Below are 24,874 nucleotides of genomic sequence, written 5' to 3'. Positions count from 1 at the left end.
CCGTGGTTGGTTACAAGACTATTTTCGTTACATTCTTGCCGTAGTTTCGACATGGTCTGGCACGTTGATGACTTCTCCGTGCGTTAGGCCCCTATGTGCAACGGGAGTCGCAGTGCAACGAGCCGCTCTGGGAGCTGGTAAACAGTGAAGTGGTAGAAAGCTTTAGCATAACGGCTAGCATACGCTACGCTAAGGTCAGCAGGTATTGGGACCCAACTGTGCACGTGCAGGCAAGGCGAGAAGGGCCACCTCTCACCAAAACGGATGCGCGGCCTCGGCGAGGTGGGCCGCTCAGCCCTGTGAAACAAATGCGTGCTCGCACAGTTGGGTCCCGGTACCCACCCACCGTAGCGTAGCGTATGCTAGCTGCTAGGCTAACTATCTCATATACGTGTTGGACAGGAGGGGCACTCTACCTCGCAGAAGAAAGTCCTTACACGCTCTGAAGGTTTTAACGTCCTCATTGGGGAAAGCATCCGCGAGCACGGGGAGGGCCACTTCTTTCTTCGACGTGACCTTCACACTCACAATTTGTGTGAAATCTCCATCACACCGCAAGCGGTCACACACACTGCTCAATACACCATATTCGTGATCCAGGAACTGCCACTTGAATTTGGAATTGGCCCCCTTGAAATTGGCCAACTGATCCGCATGTGACTTGCGTCATTTTGCAGCGTTCCCTGCTTGACGGCGCTCCTCGTTGTCTTGGCGGGCTTGTTGCCTGCGCTCGTCTTCTCTGGCGGCAAATGCAGGGTCCTGCCTAGCCTGACTCCTGTGCTCGGCATCTTGGGCGAGAGCTGCTGGGTTTTGCCTATGACGCTGCTGAGCTAGACGATTTTGCTCCCTTCGTCACTCATTATATTCGCACTGCTCTTCAGGAGTCTTTACGTGGCCTACCCATGGCAGTCTTGGAATGAACCGAAACGAGTTGCTAGTTGCACTTTACACGAGGGCTTCGAATGACTTCAACCTCCCTTTTTGAGGGCAGCTGAAAACCTAATCTTTACCAGGAACACATGGGGGAAGAAGAGGGACCCATTGTTCACAGGCACCTAATCAGCCATCATGCAGTTTCAATTCTCATTCTGTGCAGTTTTTTTTTTTTTAAATGAATACTGAGCTCAGTGCTGTATGCCTGATTGCACAGAAACATCCGCCGTTTAGCTTCAATTGTTAGCAAGGTTTTTTGCATACGACGCGAAATTTTCCAACCAACGGCAGGCTAACAGCTGTTCCCTGGTCTTCCCTTTCTTCCAATCGTCAATGCAATCCGTCGAACTAGGGTAAATTTTGTTTTACGATACTTTAACCAGTTTCTAACGGGCTGCTTCACGGCCATGGTCGATAAACTTCCTTCCAGTTGTTTGCCTTGGTGCACAAGCAGAGCCTAAAACTTCATGCGCATGAATATAAAAGCCATCGCCCTTACGACTGCCAGCAGCAGAAAGTTGTGGGATTTGTTGCCTTGAAACCGACCATCAGCAGTACTGATCACTACTACAGTCAACTACATGCGTATTTTCGAAACTATATCCAAGGTGCTGGCAGCTTACAGGCTTTTTTATGGTTTATTCGCACTTGTTCGGTACTGGTCATCGCACTGTATGGTGCACTCTTTCACATCATGGAAAAAATTTGACGGAAAACAGGAGAGAGAAATGCCAGTTGTGTTTATTCATTGGTAATCAAGCGAAGCATTGTTGGTCATTAAGAGAAAAGTCGGAGGAGATGTAAGGTTTTCCCATCACAGTGGGATACAGAAATGCACAAAAAGTGACACAGCCTGGGACAGATGTGGAATATGGTGGATTTGGATAAAATTACACCAAGTAAGGCGGGCAGCAAGTAACACAGAGAAACATGGGAGACATTCTGATGGCAGAGGCCTCTTCAAAAGCGAGTTGAGTTGAGAAGGTCCGATGGCAGGGTAGAGGTACTGTGCATATGCCTTGCCTTGTCCTTTCCCTAGTGTTTCTGCACTATTTTCATAGGATAGGCGAATTGCAAGTTGCTCTGACGCACCAGCCAAGAGGTGGGGCCATGGCCGACCAAAGTAACCACCACGAAACATCAATTGTTGTGGGGCATCTAGTTCCGTTTGGTCGTATCATTTGAATGCTAACGTGCAGTTAGCACAAGATAACTGTTGTTAGTGCTCGCCTCTATTGCATCAGTGCTGACGTCGTGTAGAATGAATTTGACAGTTTATTGATATTTTAACGTTTTTTTAGTTAAAAAACATCTTTCATGGCTAGAATAGAGCTGAACGAGTTACCAAATTGAACAATGCAGTATTTTGCCTTAATGGTTTCTTTAAGGCATAGTGGCTCATCCATATGCACACCAAAGCCTCTTACTGATAACCCTCAAACAATGGGATTAACACACACTCTACGCAAAATATAAACAGCAACCTTCCAATGATAATATGAAGTTACAAGTGCCTTAAATGGCTCGATGCAGAGCCCATTTGCGAAAAGCAATAGAAGACAAAGTTATTGTCAAGCTGAAGAAAACAACATTACCCACAGGCCTAAAGATCAACGTCAGCACCAAACAGGAGCATTCAAGAGCTGCACGGGCGGCGCTAACTCATAATAAAAATGGATAACAACACACAGCCCAGGTTGCTTCCCTAGGCTTGCCTGTGTTTTACCTGTGTTTGCCTGCGTTGTGTGTTTTGTAATGTTTGCCTGTGTTTGCAAGCTACTGACAGTTCGACTTCTAAAAAAAAGGTGGATGGTAAAAGAAGACACGTCGCAGAAATGACTGCCAGACCACCTTTTTATAAAGGCGGGCAAAAAGAAGACAGAGACGGGAGGCTGTACAGAGTGTAGTGTTTATTTCTCGTCTTGCCCATTGGCCCAAGCTTGGGAGTGTTCCAAAAATTAAAGAAAGCCAAACTAAAGGAACTCAAAATGGCTGAGCTTATTTTCTCAAAAGAATAATATGGGTTGGCTTGAATGCTTCCTGCTGCCTAAAAAAATGAACAACAAACAGTCCTTTGTTTTTGTTTGTAAGAGTGCTGAAACTGGCCACAGATGACAGAATAAACACAGGAAAAACAGGCAGCCGAGATATTTTTGTTTGAACAAAACGCACTTGAATTCCTCTTTATTGTAAAAAAAAAAAAAGTCGTCCACACACAACTGAGACATTCAATGTTCACGACTCACGACCAATGAATAATAGACATTTGCCTAAAAATTACAAAACTTCTCAGCTGTAAAGTTATTGCAGGCAATAACTTTACAGGCAATAACAATTTGGGAAAATGAAAATGCGCGCCAAGAGGGAGAAATGGTTCGCTTGCACCCTATATAAGAGTATGCATAGCCTAGTGGCTGCTTACAAGCATGCTTTGAGGGCAGCCAGCACATTCCGACATTTGACCAGTGATGCCACCGGTTAGGTTTTGTTGTAATCTACATATTATGTGCACTCATCCGACGAGCGTTTAAGCGTTTTGTAGTTCATGGACTGCAATGTGGCTGGTGGGTTAAATTGTGAAATACTCCTCCGCACCATGTAAAGGCTCAGGGGCCTCGCCTATTTGCCACGGCAAGACGTTTTTCTTGAGGCACCCTGGTTTAAAGGCCCTATTTACTTATGCACACAACTGTTTTTATAGCCACTTTTAACGACTAACCATTCGCCCTGTACAATCATATATAGACAAGCACGTCTAACCCAAGCACACTGCTCTTTTACCGTTCTGTTGTACCAGTAGCTCTAGCGTCATTAAAAACCATCGTCATCATCAATGCATAAAGGCAGTGTACAAGTGTTGTGACTGGTATAATCGGAAGGCAGTCACAATATGTCCGCCCACTTCATGGTAATGGGCCGTGACATTTCAAAGGCACATATTCAGGGATAAAATCTGTGACACACTTTGTGACGATCTTCAGAAACAACTAAAGCATGTGCCAACACATGGAGGATACACAAGCGTTGTGTGCACGGTGCTTCAGCATGCCAGCCTCCATTTTTCGTGATAGTGCGAGCTTAACAGATTCACTTTGCCGACAAGATACAAGCATATTGCGACCAGCTGTGTCCGTGTCTTGTGACAAGGACTTGTGACAAGGCATTTAAAAAAGCAAAGAACAGACAAACCAAGACGGGTAGAATTGTGCACAGGCATGCTGAATGCAATGCTAATTAAACGCAAGACCCTAGAGGTAACAGAACCCACTAATGATGAGCAGACAGTGCTTCCTTTCACCAGAAGTGCAAGAAAAAGCTGCCCAGTAATAGGAACCTCTGCTCTGTGACACATGAATGCAGCACTGAAGCTGAAATTACATGGAGCGATGGCAGCTGTTCAAAAAGGAAGGAAAGCGGTTTAAAAATTACATTACAGTGAAACTTGCGAGCCTTCGTGGTATGCGAAACATGTTATACTAGGCACAGATGCCGTTGACCATGTAGCCTAACAAGTGCCCTATTTGTCTTGGTAGTGACTACAGTGACGGGGCCTGTCACTTTAAAATCTTCACTCCAGTGAGGGGGCCCCCTGCCTTACCTATAATTTTCTGATCTAAGTTGTACTACCCCCCCCCCACTGTAATGCCTCAGGCGCTGTGGGTACTGTGTAAATAAATAAATAAATTTAATAACAGCACCATAGTGACGAGTCAACAGCAATAAGCCTCTTCATGCACTACACTTGTTTTGCCAGCCAGTCATTCGCACGTGCTGTCTGGCGCTTGTTCATGGAAAACCATGTTGTTTTGCCGAATGGCCCGTTTGACGTGGGAGTGACGTTTTCGTCGCATGAAGACTTGCAGGCTGCCGTCTGGCAATATGAAGACGACAATTACGTGCAGTTTTGGGTGCATTCTTCAAGAACAATTGCAGCGGCGAAAAAAAAAAGGAGTGAGATGTGGACCCGGCTCTCAAGTTTGCTGAGATCGGGTACGTTTGTATTAATGTTGGTCGGAAATTCACTTCAAGATCAACAGGTGAACGACCAAATCAAAAGTGAGTTTCTTCCCAAATGTGAAGCCCATACTACATGGTTCGGTTTTTCTTGGCAAACCCAGTGCTACCGCTGTTCCGAAATTTGCACGCTCTACTACATGGAATGCTTGCTAACAGCAAAGTTTTTGCATTTGCGAAGCACGTTGTTTCAAGCCTTTCATCCCCGCCGCACGTGATGAAATCGCACGGAAGTTTGTACGTGGCAAACATTCTGCCGCAGCTGCGAAAAGTGATTGCTCTGCTGCAAGAGCGGCGTCGCAACACCGAATTCGCACCATGTAACGCAGAAACATTTTCTCATTTGCAATTTTCATTATTACAGGACGTCGAAGATTGGCTGCAAAGCCAGAATAAAGTTTCTGACATTCCAGGACGGCCACACCTTTCAAGTTACAGCAATCGAGATAGCGCATAGCCACATTGTTAGCAAGGTCAGTAGCGTGATATCACACATTGTTTTATTGCTAGGACATGTAACAAATGAACATAACTAACAATTTTAAATGCTGTAGCGCACCTACTGCAAAGTCGCGACCAATCCTAAAGTACATAAGACGCCTCAATTTTCATTGCTTACAGGGATGCTACGAACAGCTGCCACGGCAACGTAAGCTAACTGGGCAACAGCTCAATGACACTGAGAAGATCCTCTTCCCTGAAGGGAACAAAAAGCTTATCCAGGCTAACCTGCAGTGCAGTGGCAAGGTCGTGCTGCTTCGACATCTCCGTCATGTGCAGGCAGCAGCAGCGAGCAGAGAAATTTATGCAAGTGGAACACTGGAGTCGATAGCAGCTACTGCCAAGCAAGCTGGAGGGACATTTGATATTTTGGCCAGAGAGGAAGACAACGAGCTCGTTTGGCTATTTTATCAAGATGAAGACATGAGAAATGCATTTAAAAATTACCCCTAGATAGTATTCATGGATGCTATTCACAAGACTAATGACAGGAGGTTGCCGCTGTACTTTATCTGTGTAGAGGATTCAAATGGGTACACAGAGGTGGCCGGATTCTTCCTGTGTCTCGGAAGACGAGGATACAATAACTTTTAACCGATTTTAATCTTTAACCGATTTGTTGTGCACTCCGGAAGCGAACACATTCTCAGAACGTCTTCAGTGATGACAGACAAGGATTTCACAGAGAGAAAGGTTCTTAGAGAAATATTTTCCACTGCAAATTTCTACATTTGCCTGTTTCATGTCCTGCGTACCTTCAAGAGGGAAATCACACCGCAGAAAATGTCCGTAACACCAGCTCTTAGAATCGCGATCTTGGAAAAGCTACAGTCAATTTGTTATGCAAGGACCGACGAAGAGTACTCACAACTGCTGCAGAGCATTCAGGATATGGCATGTCCTCTGGTTATGGTGTACTTCATGAAAAATTGGTGCCCAATCGGCCACGAGTGGGTGTCAGGACTGCAAGGGTCACTGACCTTAGATAATAGGACAAACAATAGGGTTGAATCTATTAACCAGAAAAGTAGTGTAAATTGCTTCAAAATACGAAAGTCTGCCTCGGCTTTTCAGTGATCTCATGGCACTGACAACCAGCTTTCGTATTGAAAGGGACCAGCGTGCTGTGGAGTCTTTGCTGAAAGCATCTGCAATCTTGAACCTAACAGAAGATGAGAGCAAGTTTGCACAGCTTCTCACACCATAGTGCTTTTAACAGGGTGTGTGAACAACTGAGAGAGTCTGAAAACATGAAAAAGGTTTTCCCTTCAGTGACATCACGTATTGACTACCGCACATGCCCCACATATAGCGCTCTTGGAATTCCCTACAAACATATGTTCCACATGCAAAAATTGGAAGGTCTGCGGGCATTTTCAGTGTCAGGTACCGCTGAATGCTGGACAAAGGCATACTATGCTAAGGCCTGCAGAGTTGCAGCATCATCTGAAGACCCACCTGGGACTACAGCTGTCTATGGCTTGCAGAGTAGTGCAAGACCAAAAATCTTGTCCGAGATTCAAAAATACAGGAAAAGCAGTGAAGCATTGCAGCAATTGGCATCACGCATTGGAGAGCAGCTAATGTCTAGGTTTGAAATTTCGATGACTGCTGTAAAGCAGTTCATCACTGCTTTCGAAAATGGGTCAGCAGTTGTCGTTCCCGAATACCTAGAGCAAGACGCATCAAAATCAGTTCCTGCTACATGTACCCAACACGACACGACACGTTTGCTCAACCTCCTTCGCCTGCGGGTGAGCCATTGGCAGGTACCTTCATCTTCCCATGAGAGGTTTCACACTGTTATACACGTACCCATTTTTCTTCAGTTGTGCTTGAAGGCGTTATTCTGCCCACAGGAATAAAACATCGTGGTTGACCAATAGAGGTCAGACAGTTGTTGGCCTTCCAAAGAAGAGAAAGCGTCCGAGACCAACTCCGTTTTTAATGAAGGCCCACCTTGAACGTCCAATGATGCTGCTACAATGGTTTGTCGAAGTACATGTAGCAGAAAAAGCTATCGAGGGACACAAGATTGGTGAAGCAGAAATTAAAGTCATCCCTGAAAAAGTTCCTTCAGCTGTTCTGGATGACAGAATTAAGATGGATGACATCCGCACCTCTTTCACCACTGATGGCTGGGCTCCGCTAACTGCAATAGTAGTTACTCAGAAGCGTAATCTTAGCTTGTGGGTATGTAGTGCCCGTCAGCAAAAGGTCCGCGACAATGCCATTGGGTGTGACGTGTGCCTGGAAGGGCCGCACTTTAAATGTGCATCTGTGACATGCACGCCAAGTAGTAAGGTGTAATTTTGTCGAAACTGTTATGCGTAAAATTTTTATGTGAAAATATGAAGACGCTTCCTCTGAAATATATGTTCATATTTTTGTCATGTCAAATACAGCAGAATTTTAATGCACTGTATTTAAACTCTAGTTGTGTGTAATGTCCTAGAAACGTGGTGAGGTTTCCATCATGATTGCAATTAAATTTCTCAGTTGCAATTGGCTTCTTTGCACGAAAGGAGGAGGGAGCCGAAAATGATTCTCTGCCCTTTGGACTCTGCATGGCTTGAAGCCTTCAATTGCTAAACATATGAGGTCTGCCATCTGTGACATGTAACACCAAGAGCTAAGGTGAGGTTTTGTCGTAATTTTTATGTGAAAATATGCAGACGTTTCCTCTGATGTATATATATGTTTGTATGTTTGTCACATCTAGTGCAACAAAATTTTCATGTTGTAACTGTATTTCAACTCGAGTCATGTGCAATGTCCTAGTAATGTGGTGCAGTTTCGACCATGATCCACCATGATTGCAATCGAATTTCTCGATCAAGATTGTCTCCTTTGCGCAAAAGGAGAAGGGAGCCGATCACGTTCAACAATTTATCCAGATCGGGCTCGATCACCATCGTACTGTGTTGATGTATAAACTGGAAGCATGCCAGCTTTGTTCCCTTATACAGTGAATGTTCCAAAATATTGAAATGTAACTGTGTACTTGCTGTATCTTCATGTCATCGATAACCTGTTTAAATGAATTGCTGTAAATCATTCCTTCTCCTTTGGACTCTGCGTGACTTGAAGCACTCATTAGTCAAGCATATTAGGGGTGCTCTTGAAACATCCTATCAAGGCAAGAGATTAAAAGCAAACAAGGATGCATGAACTTGAGCTTGAATCAAGCATGAAAAGTCCCAATCGGGCCACTAGCATGCGTTAGAAAATGATGCAGGTAAAATAACCATATAGTTGTGTCGAACGTGCGCCCTTCCTGGGGCTACTGCTAGAAGGTAAAACACACCACACCTTCGCTAGTCACTCTTCTTCACAGAGTGAAAGGACCCGGTTTTTTTCTATTTCTTTTTTGTCAGCTCGTGGGAACGACTGACTGGCAAAACACGTGTAGTACATGAACAGGCTTATTGGTGTTGACCCGTCACTACAGTGCTGTTATTAAACTGAGGGGGCCCGTCACTGTAGTCACTACCATTTGTTTTATTATCTTTGGAACATGTCTCGTATGCCCTTTAACATGCCACAAAAGAATACGTAAAGTCAACTTCGTTGAAGTGACACTGAAGTGAATTTTTCAAACTTGTGTTTGTGCTTGCATTGCATAGATTGGCCCAGGTAAACACACTTTTCACCATTTATCTAGTCGATAAAACAGTATAATTTATAAAGCCCGAAAGAATAAAAAAATACAATGCGATGTTTACAGCGGCTCCAACAACTACAGCAGTGACGTGAAATGACACGCAATCGTCTTGCAATGCGATCGGACGATGTCTAAAAATTTAAAGTTTGTGGTATTTTTTCTGGTATGGCATTTTTTTTTAGAAAACACTTTAGTACTATATATGCAACAAGCATATGTGAAGGAATGTAGTAGTTGTGGTTCATTTTTTGAGAATAGTTCAAACCGGTTACGGTTCCATGCAACACGTATATGGCTAATGACGTAATCTGTGATTGCACATTAGCAATACTTTATTATGAGCTGCTATTCCAACGTTGGCTGCAGAAATTGGCCGGATGAGCCTCTTAGCGCTGATTCTAGCCAGCAAGTATCATTCCATGGAGTGACGAAGGACAAGCCAGGGTGTATGCAGAGCTAAATGACCTTCACGCCACCGGAGGTGCTCAACTGGGAGGTGTTTTCCTTGCACTTTTGCGGCTTGCCTGTCTCTTCTCTGTAGCACCCACCAGATCGAAAAAGGCGTGCACACAAGGCTGACAGTTGGCCAATTAAGAATAAAACCCCCTGGCATACAAGCCGCACATTGGAAGAAAACTCGCGTAGTGCTCCACAACGTTGAACTACGCCAACATACAGAGCTGGCCAGAATGAGTAACAAATACGCATGGTATGCTCAGGCATATCCAATCACATGCACACTGCTGCTTACTTGGATTGTAGCATTCTGAGCTGCTAATCGGAGCATTCCTTAAATAACGCTTGTGCAGTAGGCTTCACCCTTGCCCTCCTAAATATCTGATTACCAGCGACTGCATTCCTTCTGGCAGGAAAAGCGATCACCAATGCGTGGTCATACTGCAGTCCGGCATGCTAGTTCACACCGGGAAAAAAGGCTTCTAGTACCTTTGTTTAATGCCTTACGATAAAAGCTTCGGTTGTCTTTATTTCTTTATTAGTTAAAGTAACTTGATGACTCTTTTCCTGCTTTTAATTGGCCTTAGATTTTCTACTAGCATACTAGTCGCCCAGGGGTATGCAGCTCACAGCTCCAGTGAAGCGAAGTCAGCGAAGCGTCGTAAGCGAATATGGTTTACATGTGCACTGGTGTGGCGCTACTTTGACTTAATCGACTTTACTAAGCTTGATACAGTCTACAAACAAAATGAAGCCACATTCTTGCGGGCGCAAATCTTGTTGGGGCTCAATTTTAACCACTGAGCAAGAATATATATATGTAAGAGGGGAAGGGCGAGGGACCAGATAATGTAACCATGAAAACCAAGGGGACTAAAAAGCTTTGTAGCTGCAACAGCGAAGGAGAGAATGGCGCATTTTGGAATGCCGATCGTGGTGGCAGCACAGTTTGTTCTACCATGAGAGGGACCGGTAGCTCAACCTAGTCCAAGTGCTTGTGACGTTATCCGTCCGAACCAGGAAGATCGCTTCCACTCCTGTCTTGTTCTTGCTTTGTGGTTTTAACTTAGCGACCGAATTGCGACGACTCGCTGGTGGCCGACCGGCTAACTGTTAAAGGGTAGGCGAGCCGCACAGTAGGCTCAGTCAAGCCAAGCCTGCAAGGTTAAGTGTCATTTGCAACATCATAGGAAATTGGCAAGGAGGATGCGTAAAGGAAGACAGCACCTTTGAATTGATTGTTCTATCAAATGAAGTCGCGTAAGCACACCCAGAGTAGTTGAAACATGGCCTAGGGATTCCAGACTGTAATTTGCACAAGCAGTCACTTCAGTGTCCCGTGGAATGTAAATGAACAGCTGCACACAATAGCTGTCACTTTACAGACCGAAACTAAATTCCCATTTATTTCTCCCCCAACTGAAATACGCACCAACCAAACTATTCCTGGCATTTCCACTGCTTTTGTTCTACCATAAAGTTGCAGCCCCTGGGTGTTTTCTTCTACAGGCATCGTGAATTTTTCTCAACACCAGCAAAGAAAATTTTACTGGGTGGATTCTTCCTTCGTTTCATTATCTCATTTGTTGCTTGCCGTCATGCTGGGCTGTTTGCAAGCATGAAAATCCGAACAAGGGGTGGAAACCTCGGAAACCTTTAAGGTGACCGCAGCCTGGATGTCTCGGTACGGTCTGAGTGTCACGGCAGACACAGCTGTTGTGGAAGAAGAGAATCACCGCAGGCATCGAGCTTCCACGGCTTTCCAGCGAAGAGTATTGCCAAACTTTTCCAAGGGCTTCTTGCCGGCATTTCACTTTGGTACATGGTGTGTCTCCGAAGCAATCAATCATGGCACTCCAAAGTGATGGCCGCTAGAGAGCTGGTCCCCTGCACATGAAGACAGGCCAGTGAACCAACAGCGCTATTCCATTCTCAGACAGGTATGAGCCAGGCCCTTTCAGTGCAATGCAGATGGTTAATAAAATGTGTAAATATGCCGTCTCCACCATAAACTGACCCAAAAGAAAAGAATGCACAGAATTGAGCGAAGAGAGCATTTTACAGTAAATAAAAATCATGGGTCCTGCAAGAAATTTGCGCTGCTGGGGCTGACATGCAGTCGTTCACAAAACTGTAGTTCTACCCATTAGGCTAATGAGGCTTACGTGAAGCGAAAGTCGCGTCATGCAGCGAGACATAGAGGGCAGACCACATATAGCAACACTACCATACCACGTTCACAGCCGCTTTGTCCTGCAGTGGCTTCCTTCACAGTGCAGGCGAGACAAAGGCATGACAGCACACCTTTGTAGGGGTGTACAAATATCTAAAACTTTTGAACATTGAAGCAAACACTGACTTGGCTTCGAATGAACTTCCGAAGTATTTCAAAATTCGAAAGCATGCACCAACGCTCTCTATGTCTGGCGACAGGCTTTCCCGCGCCGCTCTGGTGATGTGCAGGTAAACGGCAAGAGAAAGGTGCCTTTAGAGCAGTGCCTCTTATGTCCTTAGCATCGAGCCAATCCATAGTTCTGCTTCTCTTTCAGCACCGTGACAACGTGGTCGCACTCAAGTTGCCCCAGTCAATGCTTTCTAGATAAGACTGCCCAACTGCACACTGTCAGAGTCCCCCGTCGTCGGTTTCCTGATCAAATGATATATCCCTGTGCCTTTTTCTTGTTAGTTGACGCTTCCTGCAGGTATTGTACAGGAGGATTAAAAGAAATACAAACAACAGAGCGCACAGCCTCCGACACTTGCTGCACCCTCTGGCTGCAAATCCGGCTGCACGCATGCACTGTTCTGCCAGAGCGTTTGGGAGAGTGGCCCACTCTTACGGGAAATGCTTGATCAAGAAGCGACGCCAGTCATTTGTTCTGGGGCACCTTTTTGCGCTCTGTTGCCACTGAGCAGGATAATGGTTGGAGGGAATCGTGCAAACTGCAATAAGCCTGCTGCGTGCTTGGCTACTGAATTTAGCAGATAACGGTCATGCTGGCAAGGGGCAGGCTTGTTGGTGCACGTGCATTAAAAAGTAAGAAGACGGGAATAGGGTGACCACTCCGCCTTTATTCCTTTGAGAACACGCAACAAGAACACTATAGACGCACAGAATTTATCAGGTGTGCAACTGACCTGAACAAGCGAAAAGCTGTTCACACAATCAATCTGGGACACCTTAGTACTCGGTACTTTTGTCCAGGCAAAAACGGCTACTCACAGCAGGATTTCCGTCAAGAGATGGTACCTTTGTTCAAGATTCCATGTCACCAGATCTTCGCTGGTCATAATGTTCTGCCTGTTGCGAGTTCAGTGGCCCTCCAAACATACAACTAACACTACAAAACCCAGAGGTCGTTTAACAACACCCCCATCCATCTTGGCCAATGTAACCCAATCACCACCAAAAGCACAGTATGGATACACTTCTGGTCGGGTACGGCCAAGAAAAAAACTGATTCAATATTCCAGAAACCATGAAAGTCAACATGACGGCAAGATCAAGTAACCTGACTCGTCACAACTCTGCTTCGCTAAGGCAGTGCGTGAGTAAACTCTAGTGCACGAGTTGGTCTAGCCTGTATTGCCAACTGGAAGAAGAGCAGACTAGCTGAAGCCACTCAAATGAGCAGAGGGCTCTCCGTATTGAAGTTTTCCTTCCTCGGGCAAGCACTTCAACTTTAAATGCACGTGTGTCACCAAGCAAGCCCCACGCCAGCGTGTCTGCTACCTACTATATTTGGGAGCCAAGTGCGCAGCATGCTAATCGCAGCACGCATGTCGCCCTTCAACTTGTATCCTGCTCAGTGGCGACACAGCATAATAAGAACGCGCCTCAAAATAAATCAGCGCTGTAGCTTCCTGATCCAGCATTTCCCCTAGAGTAAGCCACACCCTCAAACGTTCTGGAAGAACGACGCATGCGCGCAGTTTACTGAATTCGCAGCCAGACGGTGCAGCATGCGGCGGAGGCTCCATTGTTTGTATTTCTTTTAATCCCCCCTGTACGTACAATAGTGTACATTCAATATCTCAATCACGGGTGTCGGCAGGCGGGGTGCAAATGGGGCACTTGCCCTCCCCCTCCTCCGCAAGCCACTCCCTCTCCCTGTACAATACGACGAATTTGCCTACAAGACAAAATCCTGCAGCCGACACCCATGATCTCAATTTACCGACTGGGGAAAAAGAACTCTACGAAAATAAAAGACCTCAACTTTGCTTATTCAAATTCTCAACTCTGCAGCCATAGCCTCGTTTTTTCCGGTTTGCGACAAGTGTTACCAAAAATCCAAGTTCACACACCTGAGGATCTCTTCTTGGTGGTTTCTGTCTGCACTTCGACGCTCATGAACTTGGTCCTCAAGTTAGTCTGCGAAGGCTTGAACATGAATGGCACCACGCACTGCGTTTGGGAATCTCGTTTTCCGGCCGAAAGTGACGGCCGAGTTCGGCAGGTTCCACAGTCGGCCAAGGAGAGAGATCCCATTCGTGTACCTGGGAACAGAGACGCGACAAAGGCAGCAATTGTGGAGTATCATTTATATTACATTCGCCGTACTATTCACTGAGTGTAGTCTCTTTGTCTATGCATCCTCGTTTAAGAGCTGTAGAGTTAGTAAATTCAAGGGTGGAAGTGGGCCTAGTGGGACCATGAACACAATCCAACTTTGCTCACGATACAACAAAACAGTACATGAACAAAAATACAACTTTGCAGAACTAGTCTTTGGTAAACCACTCAGTTCCAAAATGCAAGAAAGATTAAAAAGCTTTCAGACGTTGTGCTACCGTGATATAATGCGGGCACAAATGATGTAGGTAATACAAACCAGCACTAAAAACATTTACAGTGAAAGCTCGTTAATTCGAACTTCAATATTTTGAAATTCTGGATAATTTGAACTGTACGAAATTTAGCCCGGCCAAGCCCCCATATACAAGCCTATGTATAAAAAAGCCCGTTACTTCGAATACGAGTGGGCCTTGCTACAGATAATTCGGACTATGCGCCACCACGATGGCGGCTTGGCACCTCACAAACGACCAAAGGAACACACTCGCTGACTGCACACGAAGCATTGCCACCTACAGAACGTGTAAAAGAACAACGAAAGAAGGCAAAATCCGGTAAAAACAAACTGAAATCCCCATTGTGCATGTTATGGAAGACGTATTCTTTGCAGACTACGTCACCGTGGACGCGAGTGCAGTTATGTGGTGCTCTGACAGATGAAGACATCATTTCTCAGGTCAGAAGCACAGAGCCAGTCTCTGCAAGTGAAAACGTAAAGGAAGAGGGCAAAGTGCCAGTGCGGCCATCCACCCAGAAGTGATTGCCTGATGGAATGTCGGTCGTCTTTTGTTTAGTTTTGAAGAAGGCGAAGAGTTGGACTTCCACTACATTCGCTCGTTCGAGCAAGAAGTGCTGGCTGACTTCTTGAAGGATGAAAGGCAGACAGCAAAATTATGGAACTATTCAAGAATGAAATTGTCGACATGCCTACTGCTTCCCTGTCCCAGTGTACTGTTCCTATTCTCCACTTTTATTTGTTCGAACTTTGATTAATTTGAACTGAGATTAACGTGAGGGTTTGGGCAAGTTCGTACTCCGTTGAAGTGCTTGTCCATGTAGCCACTCTCTTTCGTTCTTCGTCTAATTGTTCGCGCTGTAAGCATTAATTCAATTAACTGAGATGGCGTCCGCTTGCGATTCAAATTAATGAGCTTTCACTGTATCCGTGCGTTAACTGCAAGTTAGCACTCAAATGATGCGATCAAACAGAACCAGGGGCCCCACACAAACACCCATTCATTTCCTGGCAGCAACTTAGGTCTGCAGCCGCCAATCGCACAAACAAGATTCTGTGACGACATTGAGAAATTATTGGAAAGTGGCTCGGGAATTGCCACTGCTTTGTACGTTTTCTTTATTATCTGGATTATTTGCTTGAAGTTCGCGATAAAATTGGAACCATTGTTATCAGGACAAAGCAGTCTTTTGCATACGAAACTTGAATTTGTCATTGTCATTTTAGAGCAGCTCAGGCAGTGGGAATTATGCCATTTTAGAGCAGCTCTGGAGTATTTAAAAGGGAAGTTGTGGAGCAGTACAATCATATTTTGGAGCCCATTTCTAGAGTCATTGTTACAGACCCGCTGTTTTAATGGCAATTTTTATTTATTCTATGTACACAAAAACTACAACATAAATTCTTTTGCCAACTTTGATGTTTAGGCAACCTAATACGTAGGTGTTTGTATTGGATTTGTGTTCTTACAGTAATTCAGAATGCAAGAGTTATTTGCCGCCCCACAACATCGATATAAAGCTGGCATTGGCGGGTTATTGTTCCGCACCCCACGTGCATGCAGAAAATACAGCACAAGTATCACAACACATTCGTTATGAAGTGGATGCCACACTAAACTCTAGCATCTTTAACAACGTCACCCTTCTAATTCACTTAGCCCTGCATTTTGCAACCACGGGCTACCCCCGACTGGTCGGGTATCACGTCTGTAGTTCTACCCTCATAGCCATCATTAGCTACCATCCTAATGTGGCTGAAACTGAACATCTCTCTATTGTCTACGGTATAACACAGCAGCTTACAACGTCCAGCAAAAAGCTGTGTTTTGCTGAATTCGGTGGCGCACACTGCAGCATAGTTTTGGAACAGAATGTGGATTGGTGCAGAACAGTGCAAGTGGCCCAATGCTTCCACACCAGTACGCGCCTGTCTATCTTACTGAACAGCCACAACCTGCCATCTGCCTGCTGTCCAGTCAGTCCAGTCAGATTAACAGTTCTTACAGATGTTCACACTATGTTTAATCAACAAGATGACAACTTGCCCAGGACCAGGGAAACGGCTTATAAATTTTGTGTCACCATAAGAGGGTAGAAACTATTAAGAGCCAAATAAGCTGTCACCACCTCTGGCAGACCTCTAAACCTCAAGCATTCACCATATAGTAGTAGTTCGAGATTGTATTGACAGTACAGTGGTTAAAAATGCGTTTTGCAATGCTTTCATACAGCGCTCTAATGATGAGAAGTATCAGATGACACCCAGGATTTAAAAGACGTCTGTATTGTTTGTGAAACCAACTTGTTAAACATACGCACCTGCATTTATTTTCCTTGTAACTCGTGTCTGCACTTCGACGTTTTTAAACACAATCTTCAACGTTGCCTGTGAAGACTTGAACATCAGTGGCACCACACACTGTGTTTGTGAATCGCATTTCTGAACCGAAGATGATGGCCAAGTTTTGCTTCTCGCACACTCCGCAGCAGAAGCAGATTTCACTGGTAAATCTGGAACGAGAAGCGCAATAAAATGCCGTTAGGCACAAAGTTGAAGGAACTGCTAGAATTATCGCAGACTGTGCGACGTTCAGCTTATTAACCCTTTGAGGGTTTTTGCCGTACGTGTACTGCGGCGGTTTTCCGTCCCGCAAGGTCTTTGCCGTACGGGCACGATTTCGAGCATCCCTTTGAAATTTCGCGCCATATTAACGATGCATGCTCCCTGGGAGGTGCTGCCACCTCCTGGGACTTACAAGAAGTGTTTGAAATTTGATTGTGCTACCTTCTTGTGGTGAAAAACAGAACTCTCTGGCTTCGGCGCGTTACGGCGTCTGTACGTGTCAACGCGTTTCGTGGTTTCAGTTTCGCCACGTGATCGCATTGGAGGCGCGCGAAATTTGATCGGCGCTCGCTACCAGGGGCGGCGGAAGTTGATTTCGATCTATATTGGCGCTGCTCTTATCTTGTTTATTACCCACGCTCACTAGGTATTCTTGCCCTCCTTGCTTGGAGCTGAAGTAACCTAATCGGAGACTCCGTTGCGGGGGCGACGGAAGTTGATTTCTATCTATATTGGCGCTGCTATTAGCTTGTTTATCACCGACGCGCATGAGTTATTCTCGCTCTCCTCGTTTACTGGGTTGCCTTCGAGTTCTTCAGATGCACGGCAAAGCGGCGATATGGCCCAACGAACTGCCCGCTCTGATGACACCGACCGCGATGACTCTTCTGACTCTGAGTTTGCTCCTTTCACCGAGTCTGAATCGGAAGACAGTCTTTCTTCGGAAGAAGTCAGCTCATTTCCTGACATGCGCTTTATGCGTGCAGACTGCGATAAGGCACTGTGCGTAGACCCGTGTTTCAAGGAATACCGCACTCTGAAATACTATTGAACATTTTTCAGTTCTAAGTGATGCTGACCCCAAAATACTGTTCCTGATAATTCTTTACCATTTAATCCTGACTTTAGACATTTTGTACATTCCAAATCCGCAATAAACTAATTTGACCACTAGGGAAAGTTTTTTTCAAAAAAATTCGACCCTCAAAGGGTTAATAAGGCTGAGTCTAATCTCCCGGCAGCCGCAAGAATTATCTCCAGGAGATTCTCACAGCATTTTCTTAAAAAGTGGCTGGCCTAAAATTCACTGAATAGAATTAGCTCCCAATGTAACCTAAAATAACCTAACCTCACCGAACCTAACATAACATAACTGAACGTATCATAACCTACCCCAATCCAGCCCAACTGCAGCAAACCTAACCTAACCCAGCCCAGCGACACAGAACAAAACCTATATTATACCCCTGTCACACGGGCACTTTCAATCGCGATTGAGTCGATCCGTTTCGAGCTCAATCCGCATCGGGCTTCTGCTACACGGCAGTTTCAATAGCAATCGAGCTCGATACCGCTCGAACTCAATCCTGGTTTCTCAAGCGCGATCGAACGAAAGCGGCGATACTCTCGTCCCCGCTGAGTAATGGCACAGAATAATGTGACAACTTCAACTAACGCCACAAATTGCGACAAATAACTTGACCGAAATAAGCGTGAGATAATATTTACATAGTTACGTATGCCTACGACTGCGCAAAGTTACCAGACGCCGGCTGCAAGTACATTGTTAGCGCCATCTAGCGTACACGAGTGCAACCCGTGCAACTTCTCGATCGCGATTGAAACGTGCCGTGTAGCAGCGGCAGTGCGTCGAGCGTGCTCGAAAACTCGATCGCGATTCACTTCAATCGCGATTGAAAGTGCCCGTGTGACAGGGGATTAAACCTGATCTAAACCATTCTAGAAGCCATGTGCGTCGATCTCTTGGTATAGTAATAACCAGAATTAAAAAAAAAAGCAAAATCACGATGAGCAAAATTCCAGAAGCTTTAAAAAAAAAATCTTCATCAATGCCGGACTCGAACCTGGGCCTTCGTGTTAAAAAACATACCACAGCGCCAGAGGAGCCGCTATAGGAACGAGATTTTAGGGAATATTTGTTCCAGAGAATCTTCGGGTGGCATGTTTAGCCAATCAGAGGCGACTGCCGTTATAAATTTCTGATGGTAATTCTCACGGTTGCCGTGATAATAGACACTACCCATATTAATCATATATCGCCAATGCGAAACGAGAGGCAGTCAGAACAGTAAATTAAAATGCAATGCAAGAACTTGCATTCGATTTGACAGTGCCGCAAGATTGCACAGCTTCACAGTCAATCCAACAACGGTGCGATGATAAAGGTATCCCGTGGGAATGTTTCAATGACACTGCATCAATGTTCTGAAAACTGACTTTCCAAATACTCTCGCGTGATACTGGCAGTGACTTTGAATCCTCCCGGAAAGGAGAGGCCATCTCAACTGCAGCACCGCCACAGCCAGCTTGCACTTTCCACAGCTCACTGTCTAATGGTATGCAATAGTGAACCTTTTCATTCTCTTTCCCGACTTTGCAGGTGGTACCTCGACAGCAGCACTGTCGTGTTATTCACTGAAAACGAGTTGAAATTTTCATTTTTCTTTTCTTGTAGAGAATGCACGATCATGCATAGTGCAGGTTCGCACTGTCCAATAATGTTTGTGAGCTTCTTTCCCACCAGCGACAGGAGGGAGGGCTCCACAAGTCGGCACAGAGCAAACGAGCGGCACGACAAGGCGGATACGTGCGTATTTTTACAAGATTCACCCACATCTTACAAGATTCACCCAAAAGAGATGTATCGTGATGAATAAACTACCAATGCTAACTGGTATCAACGACACCCACTGATGGTGAGCAAACATCTCAAAGACAACGCATTCCCTTACTGGAAATGCACGCTACATGACACATAGTAGTGGTGACGACGCAAAAAGCAAAGAATGAGGGTTAAAAACGTTGCAGTGAAACTGCAAGCTTTCCACTGTCGGTAAATGGAGTTATATTCGGAAGATGCTGCTAACCGCTGAGTCTGATGACTGGGCTAGTTCTTCCACTATGTTCATAATGTGTTTCAGGAACTTTTTAATCATTTAGATATTATTTCTTAGAACTTCAGAGTTAGCAGGGTCTAACTGAATGAGAAAGTGCCAGACACGCCACTGGTTTTTGTTGTTCTAACCACTGAAGTCAACGGACACTCTAATTTTTGGTCATACCCTAGAAGTGTGTTGGCTGGGAAATTACCGTAGCTGCAGAAGATAAGAACCCCTATGGCATCTTAGCCAGTATTAGGTCGGCTCATCCGCACAATACTAAAGCTGCGCATGCAAAATGAGAGCTAAAAAGCACACACATGACAGGCTGAATGTACAAAAGAAACATCACTTGGAGGTTTCGAAAATTCTTATCCTCTTGCTCCTAACATCACCACGCCATTCCAGCTAAGATTCTTATTTGTGCCACTTCACAAACCGGGAAAGGTTATGCTCGTAGAGTGCACCCCAAACTTTGCTATGGTCACGGAGTAGGAACAAGGCAGGAGGGGAAATGGCGCTTCCTTTGGTGGCCAGACAGCGTCACAAGCACTTGGCCTAGGCTAAGCTGGCGGCATCTGTAATGTGGGAAGAAACTGTACAGCCTTCCAACGAATTGTGGCTGCTATAATTTCGTTCGTCAGGTGCTGCTAGCCTCTCCTTCACTGTCACAGCTATGAAGCCTCGTAATCTGCGTTGGTTTTCCATTGTGACATTTTCTGGTCGCTCTCCCGCGCCAGTCGCAATGGGCCGTTTCCCCTACTATATATTCTTGCTGCATGGCTCCCTATAAATAGTAGGTGCTAAAAGAGACATCCTCACCATGAAATGCTTTGGCAAATGCACTGAACATCCTGTTGCCAACACCGTGATTTGTTAGAAACCGGCGCTTGGAGTGGTCAGCGGTTGAACAGTTCTCCAAGTGTGGTGACGTCAAGCCGGGGTCGCTTCGTGGCCCAGCAACTTCTCGTCTTTGATGCTCCCGGCCCACTCCCCGGGAACGATCTGCATGAATGGATGGATGGGGTCACTAAAAGATAAAGACTGCACGAAGCGATGCACCGTCTCTCTGATGAGAAAAAGTCTACTCAACAAGCACTGGGAGGAGAATCAGCAGCAGTAAGCAAGAATTAGTCAAGAAAAAGTTTGCACTAAAACCAGAGCAATGAGAAGACAGGTCCACTATGGCCAAGATAGTCGCGCACGACACAGCACACATGCCGCTAGTGTTCTACTGCGACATCCACGGCGATTCCGGCCACTTCAAAATTCTTGAACCAAGCAAGATCTGTATCAACTGCCCACGCAGTATGACCTCACACTTTTGTGGAACGCACGACCTTCTTTTACTCCTACACGTATCAACTGCTTTTTGTCTTGACAATTTGAGATCGACGTCACTCTACTTCTACTGTTCTTTAGCTTGATTACGGGTTATTTGAAAGACACACTCTAATTAATCATTCGTTTTCTACCTACTGTGGTTTCCTTTGCGACGCGTTTGGGCTAATACTGCAATTCGAGGACTGCCCCCACATTGGAGGTCTCGGAAAATGCACAGGAATACATGAAAAAAATCGAGCACCGCTTAATTTTGCCTGGCTTCTTACTACAAGCCATACCAGACGCTATAATCGCACTGAACAAAGTAACATCATCAAGGTACCCCTTCTTCAGAAACTTGAGGTTCGGCTTAATGCGCTGGCTATGCCCCAGCTTTCCACTTTACCACTCTAACCATCTCAGTGGTTACATTTTCTCACTGTAGCAGCGACATTGGCCGCCACTCGCTTCATTTGTTGCTCACCAGTATTGGCCGTCTCCCATCCCAATTTGGTCACGCGTGCAGTCCTCGATCAGTCCTCAATCACGATTCTACAAAGCGGTCAGGCAGTGGCGGGAGCGGTCAGGCAGTGGCGGGAGTTATGATTAAGACCCTTCCAGGCACAAATGGAGCCACTAGTTCAGGTTTTATATAGTGGGTCCAGGCACAAGCAGCTGGTGGTGGTGGCCCATACAGTGGCGCATACCCACTCAGGGGGATTGGCCAAGAAGAGTGTATTTTTTTAACTAAAAAACCAAATAGGCGAAAAGGTGCAGTCGAATAAAGAATTTAGACTATAGGTTGAAGACAGAAATAGAAGAAGAAAGAGGAGTGAGAGAGCCTGAACAGAATCATTTTAACAAGGCAGACGAGCTGTCTCTGAAATGAAGGAATGAATGGCTTGACAGACATCCCCATGGCAGTGACCTAGCTGTGTGCCTCCAAACGACAAAAGCACTGGCAAGGTTAGTGGCATTCCAAGACGCCGCAGGGGAGCCTCCAGCAGTCTTCTCCGGTGATGCGAGAATCGGCGGCAAAAAAGGAAGAAATGCTCATCCGATTCAATTTCATGGCAGAAGTGGCACAAGGGTGAGGTTGCTAGATCTGCGCGGTAAAGATCTGGTGCGCCGCGCCTCTCCTTGTCTCCATGGCAACGGCGCAAGCGTAGCGAAGGCAGCTCTTCCACACAGCCGCTAGGCTCTTCTATCGCTCCATCGCTCTGCCGATGCTGACAAGCGACGCAAGCGTTATTCGCCGTGGCCCTCCCATTTATTACAATCGCAATGAAATCAAGAACCATTATCGCGGAACAACACTCATCGCCTGCGCAGTGCTTCGTGAAGTATACTTGCCCGCTCTGGACGATTTGTTCGCTGCACGCTGACGCGCAGCTTCTCGCTTCCGCTGGAGTCTGACCTTGCGTTCCTCCGGCGTTTCTTGGAGAACTCGCTGATGCATAACCTCACGCATTCGCTGAAGTCGGTGCTGCCGAGCGTCTTCCGATTGATTCGCATAGCGGCGACGTGCCGCTGCTGCGCGGCGACGCTTCCTCGCTAGGATCTCTTCTTCCGTCGGAGGAGGTCTCTTGGGACGCGGCATTTCGACTGCATAGAGACTCATGCTAGGATAGTAATGTGATGCTAGCGTTCAGGCGACAGCATCGATAAATAACCGTTGAAGTTGGCCCGGAAGAATCAACCGACTGCTGCGGCGGGAAAGGGTGAGCTCTTGGCGGATATGACGTTCCGTCGTTCAGTTGTCATCGCCTCCTGGAGGCGCGATGATTCAGTTTTGTTTGTTTAGCGCCTCTAGTGCTCGAAAGGCTCAAAAGCAAGCAGGTCCCGACTACGCGCGGCAACGCAGTGGTCGTCGAACAAGCAATCGTCGTTCAAGAGTACCAGCATAGAGAAGTATTTCAGCGTCTTCTGGTGTGAACCCGCCCACTCCCTGTACTGCTCGAGTTCACTGTTGAACGTCGGACGTACCCCTATCCCAGGTTCGTCGGACGTATCCCGACCCCAGCGGCCAAAGATACGTCGGACGTACGCCGACCCCGAAAATATTACGGTACGGCGGACTAAAGTCCGTTCTCCGATGAAGGGACTTCGCGTCGGACGTGCCCGATATTCAGAGGTGGACTATCCGGTGGATGACAGTGCAGGCCAGACGGACGCACCCGCAGGCCGCAGACAACCGCAGATGTATTCTGAGGTTGTGGTTTCCTCTGGAAATGCAAATGCGGTGCTACGCAGGAAGAGCTTCCCGTGTGGTCTGCTCCAGTCTATTACAGGGGGAACTAGGAACAAAGAAAAGGATGTAACAGAGAAAAAGACACCAACTCTGCATTGTCAAAGCTTAAAGGCATGCTTGGGAAAGTGAACCGGAGACAGGAAGGCAAAGAAGAATGTGGCGTGAAACACAGCTGAAAATTTGTTGATTGTCAGACTGCGTGTAGTATACAAAATACTATACTGCTAACATGTAGGGAAGCTGATATCGGACAAAGCAGAAGGTGCGTCCACGAACGCCTCGGAGAACACCGATACACATGTCAGCAAACATAGGCAACGAGCAATCTGTCACTCCATTGCAAAACTTGCAAACCGCGCAATTGCACACCACAGTTTCAGAACATGCACGAGATCATAGAAGCCTATCACATCACAGAAGCGGATGGATGCATTAGCACTCCGTCAATCCTGCTTACTAATGAGGAGCGAAAATTCATTCAGAGAGAGCCACCATGATGAGAAAGATAGCATATTGCAAGCATTCATTCCCACATTTTCCTGCCAGTGTTCTTGTCCACTGTTGTCGCCCGAGTAGATCTGTTTCTACACTTTCATGTTTTTGTTTATAAGTTTTTTCGGTTTTTACCGCGCAAGTGCAGAGTGTCGCTCTTGCGTGTACATTTAGGTTTCCCCTGTTTCTGTTGTCTTTTTTAGCAAACAGTCGCAAGTTTGTGCCTCAACCCAGTCCTGTTAGCGTCCTATTTGTCTTTGTATGCATAGCACAATTCAATATAAAACATCAACTAGCCCCATTGCACGTCCTTTTGAATAATAGCGAAGCCAGTTGGCGTTAAATAATCGATGAAAATACAAGACTGCAGAAGGACTGCTTTCATGGTCATCTCTGTCATTTCCGTGCTCTTCATCTATTGTTCAATTTCGTCTGGAAGCATCTCCTGACCACAGTTATTCACCCGGCCACTCCTGCTTTAATGCGCGCAGCACTGGTTGCAGCCTGAAGGGGTAACCATATGTAGTGATTTAGGTGAACAACGCAAAAAAAGTAACTCAATAGGTACAGTAAACAGGCAGTGTGGGCGACAGTGATGAGCGGAAACATTGTTACACTGCCGCAGATGGCAATGAGAGTGACGAGTAGTCGCCGTCGCTCGGCTGGCAAATAGCAGCCCACATATGGGCAACGGTGGTGGAGGGCCCCAGCGGCAGTGTATCAATTTTTTTGTGCATCGCTGTCACCCACACTACCAATTTACTTTACCCATTGAGTTACATCTTTTGCGTCACTCATCAAAATAGCAGCACGTTGTTACCCTTTTATTGATGTTTTTGCAGTACCGGTCCTCCTGGTAGCCGCCACAGGGAACTAAATAACAAACAGCCATAAGGCATTCCCCCCTCTTAAATGTTTATGCACAAAACATTCTCGTCATTCAGTCTGCCTCGCAGCCCCA

The 24,874-nt window shown here is 46.0% G+C and overlaps 1 protein-coding gene across 1 annotated transcript; it reads right to left on the bottom strand.

Moving 5' to 3' along the window:
• Positions 1 to 1,649: 1,649 nt before the first annotated feature.
• On the bottom strand, positions 1,650 to 23,327 carry LOC144145901 (uncharacterized). The gene is made up of 5 exons (XM_077677732.1): positions 22,524 to 23,327; positions 20,670 to 20,852; positions 16,704 to 16,895; positions 13,877 to 14,068; positions 1,650 to 11,455 (listed from the first exon to the last, which is right to left on the bottom strand). The coding sequence occupies exons 1-5, from the start codon at positions 22,789 to 22,791 to the stop codon at positions 11,415 to 11,417; spliced, it is 876 nt and encodes a 291-aa protein (XP_077533858.1). The 5' UTR covers positions 22,792 to 23,327; the 3' UTR covers positions 1,650 to 11,414.
• Between the last annotated feature and the right edge of the window lie 1,547 nt (positions 23,328 to 24,874).

The sequence above is a fragment of the Haemaphysalis longicornis genome, unplaced genomic scaffold (assembly GCF_048455015.1).
Source record: "Haemaphysalis longicornis isolate Haplotype H1 unplaced genomic scaffold, Haemaphysalis longicornis Haplotype H1 scaffold_7, whole genome shotgun sequence".
In the NCBI taxonomy this organism is placed as follows: domain Eukaryota; kingdom Metazoa; phylum Arthropoda; class Arachnida; order Ixodida; family Ixodidae; genus Haemaphysalis; species Haemaphysalis longicornis.
This window is presented reverse-complemented; position numbering and strand designations above follow the sequence as displayed.

Coding starts and splice junctions, on each gene's coding strand:
- LOC144145901 (XM_077677732.1), bottom strand. CDS start 22,791: ATGAGTCTCTATGCAGTCGAAATGCCGCGTCCCAAGAGACCTCCTCCG. Junction 20,853..22,523: donor GAACAAATCGTCCAGAGCGG/GCAAGTATACTT, acceptor CCATTCATGCAG/ATCGTTCCCGGGGAGTGGGC. Junction 11,456..13,876: donor CACCAAGAAGAGATCCTCAG/GTGTGTGAACTT, acceptor CTTCATGTGCAG/GGGACCAGCTCTCTAGCGGC.